This window comes from Phalangium opilio, unplaced genomic scaffold (assembly GCF_054372755.1).
Source record: "Phalangium opilio isolate 3A_F unplaced genomic scaffold, DU_Popi_V2 ptg000063l_1, whole genome shotgun sequence".
Lineage (NCBI taxonomy): Eukaryota > Metazoa > Arthropoda > Arachnida > Opiliones > Phalangiidae > Phalangium > Phalangium opilio.
In genome coordinates, this window is record NW_028324180.1 from 2,450,232 (window position 1) to 2,458,931 (window position 8,700).

Genomic DNA, 8,700 nt, shown 5'->3' on the forward strand with positions numbered 1-8,700 from the left:
TGCTCTTTCCGTGGCAATTGCGCATTCGGAACATAAGAGAAATCCGACTAATATCGCGCTTAAAAACAAATTTAAGTCGATTTCGTACACGCGAGCGGATAGAGGTGATACGGCCTCTCAACGAGATGCCGCTATAGAGCTTTGCCGTACAGCTAAAGTTAATCCAAAAGACTGTGGCAAAGTAGAATCTATACAAAAATTTAAAGCCGAATTAGCGCAATATAATATATTAATATATATTTTTAAAAATAATTTGCCCGAATTGATTTTGGGGGAAATCGACATTGACGACAATAGACCTCGTTTGATATTAATTAATCAAAACAGACATTACAACGTCGTCACGTCTTTAAGACCTTTGTTCGGGATGGACCATTACTGTGAAAATTGTCTGGTTGGATTTAGAAACAAGCGAGATCATAGTTGCAATCTTTATTGTTACAATTGTTTACGAGATCAAACTTGTACGGGCCCTGACCGAGCGTGTGACAAATATCTCAAGGTTTTCAAAGGAGATGAATGCTTTAATTATCATAAACAAAATGGTTTAGACGGGAAGAGTATTTGCAAACAACTATTTCACTGCAAACAATGTTTCACGCAAATAAATTTATTTAAGCGTAAAAATCAACCTCATACGTGTGGCGAGACCTATTGTTCTGTTTGCAGTATATACACTCCCAGTCCACACTATTGTTACGTTCAGGTAATTAAAGAAGAACCTCCTAAAGTTCGCCAAGCGAAGAAACAGAAAGTTGCCCCTAACATGCTATATATATTTTACGATTTCGAAGCTATTCAGATATTAGAATCTGAGGAAAAAAAGGGGCGTTAGTCCACCAGCCTCTCCTTTGCGTATCAGAGATGGTTTGTGAAGATTGTATTGATGTACCCGAGGCAGCTTTCGTCTGCGGGAAATGTGGGTCACTCGGACCGAGACAGAGAGTTTTTGAAGGGGCAAACCCTGTTTCAAATTTTTTAGCCTTTCTAAGAACGTTGGCCGCTGTCAAAAAGGTAACTTTATTGGCACATAATGCTAGCGGATACGATAATCAGTTTCTATTGCGAGAGATTATGGCTCTAGGCGAAGAATTTAAACCTAACTGTATAATTAACGGCACTAAAATTATAAATTTAACTGTCTTTAATTTAAATTTCCTTGACTCTTTCAATTTTATCTCCGTGCCACTCTCTAAATTCGCCGCCACTTTCGGCTTAGAAGATGCTACAAAGGGTTATTTCCCTCATTTTTTATTTAACGTTGTTAAGAATCACGTCTTCGACCTTAATAATCAATTAGCAACAAATTATGTCTTAGAAGACCAAATGCCTCCTCCAGAAGCTTACGGGTCGGAAAATTTAACCTCCAAAAATCTCAAAGAGTTTATGGAGTGGTACGATAAACAAATTGAGGAGAAAAAAGGCTTTAATTTTCTGGAGGAATTAAAGTTTTATTGCGTCAAGGATGTTGTGATATTAAAGTTAGGTTGCCTAGCTTTTAGAAAAATTTTCTTGGATATTGCCCAGGTGGAACCTTTCCAGGTCGCGTGTACTATAGCCGGTTTGTGTAGCTGGGTATACAGGAGACACTTTATGGATAAAGATTCTATAGGCATTATTCCTCATAACCTCTATAGAATGATTGATAATCAGTCACTGGTGGCTATAGAATGGTTATCCTGGTATGCTCACGAGAACGCCGTAAACGTACAGTCGGCATTTAATGGATCGGAAGCCAAAGTTTTGAAAATGAAAGTGGACGGTCTTTGTGATAAAGATGTTCTAGAGTTTAACGGGTGTTATTTCCATGGTTGCCCCAAATGCTATAATGTCAACCGCAACAAATCTTTACAAGGTGATCCTGGTCAAACCTTGAACACCTTGTACGTCAGAACTTTAAAAAAGAAGGAACGAATCGAGAGAAACGAAGTGGGAATGCGATTGGGGTAAAGATAAAACCGATAATCCGGCTATTGGTGTTTTTCTGGAAGCAGAAAACACTAAAGAAAAAGTACGCGAGCCTTTAAATCCTCGCGATGCCTTTTTTGGTGGAAGAACGTCGGTACTTAAACTACACCATAAAGTTTCAGGCAGCGAGAAAATGCATAACGTTGACGTAACTAGTCTCCATCCTTTCGTCAACAAGAGAAAGAAGCTGCCAGTCGGGCACCCAGAAATTTTACTGGATAATAATCCTGACATTTTCGCATTCGACGGTTTCCTGAAATGCGAAGTTCTACCACCAATTAGACTCTTTCATCCAGTTTTACCAACGAGGTTAATCAATAAATTAGTTTTCACTCTTTGCCGGGATTGCGCCTTGAAACGTTTCCAAGGAGACTGCCACCATTCCGACGAAGAGCGAAAACTAGTCGGCACCTGGGTGATTGATGAACTTCGTGCCGCTGTAAATCGGGGTTATGTTATCCTAAAAAAGATACAGGCCTGGAAATACATGGTGCGACAATATAACCCCGAAACTGGCGAGGCCGGCTTGTTTCAAAAATACGTTGATTCGTTCCTTCTTCATAAACAGACGGCTAGTGGTTACCCCTCCAATTGCGTTACCCCCGAGGAACGTGACAATTATATTAAAAATTTTAAAATTAGAGAGGGTGTACTTTTAGACCCAGCCAAGATTAAAAGAAACGAAGGGTTGCGTAGCGTAGCAAAACTTGCCTTGAATAGTCTTTGGGGTAAATTCGGGGAAAGAGTCAAACCAACCAAAACGGAAATTATCAAAGAACCCCGTAGACTTTACGAACTCTTAAGTAACCCGGATGTTGAAGTAAAAAGCGTTTTAACCATCAATCAAGAAACGCTGCTAGTCAAATGGGTTCCTACGACTGAGGCCGACGTTGTTTTGAAGCATACCAACGTCTCCATAGCTTGCTATACAACGGCTATGGCCAGACTATGTTTATTAGAATATCTGGAAATTGTCGGGGATAAATGCTATTACCAAGATACAGATGCATGCCCCCCCTTGGAATACCACTAATAGAAACTGGTAACTTTCTGGGCGAAATGACCAACGAATTGGAAGGTTATGGTAAAAACGCCTACATTGATACCTTTGTCAGTGGAGGATGCAAAAACTATAGTTATTGGGTAACAGATCCCGACTCTGGCAAAAGGTTCAATATAACCAAAGTCAAAGGGTTTCGTCTTAATGTCTCTAACGAGAAACTAGTCAATCACGAAACTTTAAAAGGACTACTAGGCGTTGATTTAGATAAACCCCTTTTGCCCATAACGGTTCCAATTCCGAGACACATTACAACGCTTCCCAACCACACGCTTGTCTCTATAGATACTCACAAAGTTCATAGAACCACGGTCGATAAAATCCGTATACTAGACAATTTCAAAACAGTCCCCTATGGTTACCAACGCCCAACTTAATTTAATAATTTATTTATTGACTAATTTAAAAGTTTATTTACAAATTGTCTAATTTAAAACTAATTTATTGACTAATTTATTTATTTATTTAAAAGTTTAAAACTAATTTATTTATTTATTTAAAAGTTTAAAACTAATTTATTTATTAATTTATTTATTTAAAATTAATTTATTAATTTATTTAAAAGTTTATTTACCAAATAAATAGTAAAATAACTAGTTTTTAGGGGTTAATCTCCAAGATCTGACGTATTCTCGACAGCCTGTCTGTACTTGACTCCTTAACACCTTACGAGTTAATAAATTATACAATAGTAAACTTGACCTATTTATCTATTACTTTACGTCCTTCAGTAGTGTTTATTATGCTTGTGAAATGGTAAGCGAAATCTGTGATTAAAGTTTAAAATAGACATGGGCAAAAAGTGCTTTATTGATATCAACTCGATTACCGAATATCTAAATTTGACCAAAATTAACAAAATATTCTCTTCATGATTAAAAATCTTGTTTGAAGCAGCAAGCCATCTAATCCTTATTTACCTTCTTTTTAAAAAAGTAGGTTGATACCTCTTTTAGTAGATGATTGACTGATATTTCAGTTTGATTGATTTTTTTTTTTGTTCAGTGTCCCTCCTCCGCCAACTAGAATCATATATATGGGATGGAGAAAGAGGCCTTAGCACCTTCTGCCAGCTGTACTATCTTAGCACATTGCAGCCTAGCAATTTTTCGTTCTAGTATTAATTATATCCATAATTTACGGTACTGAATTTTAATGACCATATACCCCGTTAAAACAAATTTAGCCACAATGTGATGGGTGTATCGTTCCCAAGTTGTCGTTCAATGATGCACTTGCCATGGAAAGGATCGAACCTAACAGTGCCAATACTTTTGAAGGCCTTGTTCAAGCGCTAAACAAGGATCCCAAAGCGGAACAATACAGGTATGATACGAACATTCTTAATCGTAATCTTTTTTAGCAGGGCATTCTACCTGTGTGGAATACTTTGATTTTCGGATCATGGTATATGATGCAGCATTTAATGGCGGATATGAAATCAATCTTCTTAGATGGAACTTTCGAAGTTATTTTGAAGGCGGCCTACCAAAGCATTACGTCAGCGATTTTTTCCCTCTGATCGTGATAGCAAGATTTTATTCTTATTATTTTTTAAATACGAATTCCCTTTTGTGTACGCTCTCATGACCAGAAAAACAGCGGGGGCGTATGATGAGGTTCTTGATTTCTTATGCCGAGAATACCTCAATTTTCAGTCTACTGACATCATGACTGACTTTGAAATGGGAATTCAAAGGAGTTTGCATGACCATTTCCCTTTGGAGAGGCTACGTGGGTGTTGGTTCCACTACACACAGGTTATCGTTTTTAATTCCATTTAAAAAAATAGAAAAATGCCAACCCCGTGAAAATTTGTTCAGGCGATTTATCGCAGAGTCGCCGCGAGCCCTGAACTTCACCGTCATTATAGGCCAGAGAGGGACACGGGAACAGAACAACATCCACGATTTAATCAAATTGATGATGGCGTTGCCTCTTTTGCCAGCTGTCCAAATACAAGAGGGAATGTACGTAATATGGGATGGCATTGGTACACCCTTTCGTGACCATGCGGTAAAAATTTACAGAACGTTTTCGGTCGAGCTTTATTGCCATCTTTTGACAAATGTTTTATTTTTTTAGAGGGGGCCAAAAGTTAGTTTTTGATAATCATGAATACGTGAAGGAAAGGACTGTGGGAAACAAGACATATTGGCAGTGCTACTGGAAAGACGGTTGAAAAGCTAGAATCCATACCGAAAGATGACGTGACCAAACTAGTGAACCAACATTCTCATACATCATCGGTGTCGCAAATTGAGGCCAAGTTTGCTTATGCAGAAATGAAGTTACGAGCTACAACTACCAACTCTACTAGTCAAACGATCCTTGGTGACGTTGTAAGTGAAATTAATGAAGGTTCCAGAGTTTATTTGCCTCCAAAATCTACCATTAAACAAAATTTAAGGTGAGTATTCAAATTCTTGCACTTTTTTTTATAAATTCTAGCATTATTTTAAATTACAGACGAAACCGTTCCAAAAAAGATCAGCTGGTGCCTTTGCCACTGTCCGCAGCTTGTCTCGATATTCCGAAAGAGTTCAAACTCACAAGTTTAAACACCAGATTTCATCTATTCGACTCAGGATAAAAGGATAAATCAAGATTCATTATATTTGCTAGTCCTACTGGTATTGAACTTTTAGAATCAACGGAGTCGTGGTTTGCGGATGGTACCTTTAAAGTAGTTCCAGCACTATTTTTCCAACTCTACACAATCCATAGAAAGAAGGCTGGCTCTATAATACCTGCTGCATTCGTCTTAATGATGAACAAGATAAAGCGATCCTACACCAGAGTAATTTCTACCATCATAGAACGTTGTCCAAATATCAGGTTGAAATCCATCATGACAGACTTTCTTCAAGGTGTAGAGAAGACAAATAATGCAGTGGAAGCTTGGGACCGTGGTTTATCCTCTCATATTTCCGCTACTCACCCCAACATTTGGAAATTTTTACGAAAACTCAAGATACAAGAAGCGCTTGCCAGTACAGATTTGGCGAAACTCAACAGAGGGGAACGAACAAAGACAAAAGAATGTATAAAGCCACACAGGAACGACTTAAGAATCTAGCCAATAGTTATAATGTAGAAGTGTCAATTTCTTTTTTACAAGGAGTTGCCCATAACTTTGATTTTTAATTCAACATGAATAAAATATTTATTTGCAATTTTTATTATATGCTTTATTGCGCACCTAAACAGGCCACACCTAATCTACCTCCACACCGTAATGACCTACACACCTAAATCGCAAACACCGAAGTGGAAGCACCGTAACAGTCGACACCTAAAGAAGCCGCACCGAAATGGCCTTGACCCTTCTTTTTGGTACGCCAAATCGAGAAAATACTTGATTCACCAGGATGTTTGCTACATTTTTCGTTGTTGCTATCTTTAATGGAAAAGCTTCAACCCACTTGGTGGAATAGCCTATGAATACTAAAATATGAGTGTTCCCCTTTCTACTTCTAGGATACTCACCCTTCAGATCTATCCCAGTTATTTCCCAAGGTTGTGAAGGTTCAGCATATTTCATAAATCCTGCCTGCTTAACTCTTGGGGATTTGTGTTCTTGACAAAATAGTTAAAACTTTTTCTAAACTTTCGAGATGATCTTCGAACGTGTCTGAAACTATGTATAAATCGTCGAAATAATCAAATACTCTGAACTACGTGTAACGGGCCGAGCCTGTTCAATTCATGCAATGTGTCGGGCCGGGCTTGGTTAATGCATGTAACGGGCCGGGTCGGGCCGAAAAACCAACTATGTACTTGGACTCGGGCCGGGTTTCGGGCTTCGGGCTTATTCAAAATGCTAAAACCGGGCCGGGCTTGGGTCGGGCCTGAAAAACTCGGCCCGTGCAAGTCTTTGGTATATATACGGTGGACACGCTATAGGCAGACTATTGCCCGTGTCGACGTAATGCTCCGTGGATTTCGTTAAACCGGGGTTGACAGAAAACACGCTTTTAAATTTAAAAACTAGCCCTCTTAAATTTTCCTTCTTATCTTAATCTATGGGCGCTTCATCTATCGCCTTACAAATAGCTTCCCTATATATCGAACTCCTCGTCCTCGAATAAGTTACATTCTACTAAATTAAAATTACTACCACTACTATAAAATTCGTATAAGACGGAAGGGTTCGTATCCCAACACCAACTCATCTGACCGTAACTAACCGTCATACCGGAAGTCTTTAAAAAGTCCAACTCTAAGATAAAGGATAAGTCAGGTCTTTGAGAATGAGTGCCTCGTGTGTCAAAAGTTGTCCCGAGAATTCTAAAGACGATATTGCCTCTTTTACTACCATTGAATTTTTATCTACTACTCAGTTTAATATCGACCGATGAGATTTTAAATCCTAATTGTACTAAACTACTACTAAGTGTACAATCAATTAAAGTAACGGAGCGTCCCGAATCTACTAATGCTATGGTAGGAATACCCGCTAAGTTAATCTCTATAAGGCATTTCTTTCGATCGCTATCTTTTGACACGTGGAGACAGTCAACGGCGAAGGGGCTATTTTTGAGGATTTCTACCTTCTCTTTGGGGGCTCTCTCTCCTCTGGGACCTCTCCTCCTGTCGTTTCTCGCTTGCGGGCAATACCTTTGGATATGGCCCTTCTTCCCACAAATGGTGCATACTACGGTAGGGCAATCAGGTACTTTGTGCCCTTCTTGATTGCAATGCAAGCATCTAATCACGAAGTTGCTATTAAAACTAGGTGGATTTGCTCTTGGTTGGAAACTACTAGGTTTATGTGTACGACGCCCGCTTCTGTGGCTTCTATTTTCTAGGTCGCTATTGTCCCTAGAATTATTTTATTGGGGTTGACCTCCCACTGCTCCTTTCGAAAGCTCGACGCGTACGGCGGCCTCCAAAATTTCACTCACGTTTTTAAAGTTGCTAGTGGCTAAATATGGTTTTATACCGGTTCTCATATTACGATAAACATATTCCACCTGGAGCGAGAGTGGAAACTGAGCTTCCATTTGAAGCATTAATTCAAGCATGCTATTTACTTAGTCTCGAACTCCTTCGTTAGACCCTTGTTTTCTACTAATAATTTGCTCGCTTAACGCAGCATCATTTACGTTGAAAGCATATTCTCTCTTAATTACTTTCTGTAATTCTAAAAACTCCGTGGGCTTGGTTGGTAAAGATTGCCACCATTCTACCGACGGACCTAAAAACATCTGAGGTACCCACGATTGAATAAAGGGATCGTCTGGCATAGCTAGAGTCTCCCTTATTTGTAAGACTTTTACTAAAAAATTATTGGTACTCATATCGGATGGTTTCAAAGTGAAAGTTGGGATGTTAATTTTTGGCATTCTATTACAATGCGCGCTAGACCCACCTAATGTCGACGTGTGCGGACTATTTTGCGCTGTAAAATTAGCGGCACTACTAGTCTGGACTGCTAAAGGTACAGTCGGATTAGGAGGTGGGGGTTGACTACTAATCCCCTAAGTCTGAGCAGGCTGAGGAAGTGAGGTTACTAAATTTTGTGCTTGTGCGAGTTCTGTTAACTGCACTTGCAAATCGGCGAATTGCTTTTGCATCGCCGCTAAATCTACGGTAGAAATTAACTGCATACCCGGAGGTATGGGATTTACTACTGTTGGCAAGGTATTCATATTCGAATTGGTGGTAGA

The 8,700-nt window shown here is 39.1% G+C and overlaps 1 protein-coding gene across 1 annotated transcript; it reads left to right on the plus strand.

The window, feature by feature from the left end:
• Window positions 1–2,101: 2,101 nt before the first annotated feature.
• Window positions 2,102–3,001, plus strand: LOC149662719 (uncharacterized). The gene has a single exon (XM_089842292.1). It carries the CDS (start codon window positions 2,102–2,104, stop codon window positions 2,999–3,001), a length of 900 nt encoding a protein of 299 aa, XP_089698418.1.
• The last annotated feature ends 5,699 nt before the right edge of the window (window positions 3,002–8,700 follow it).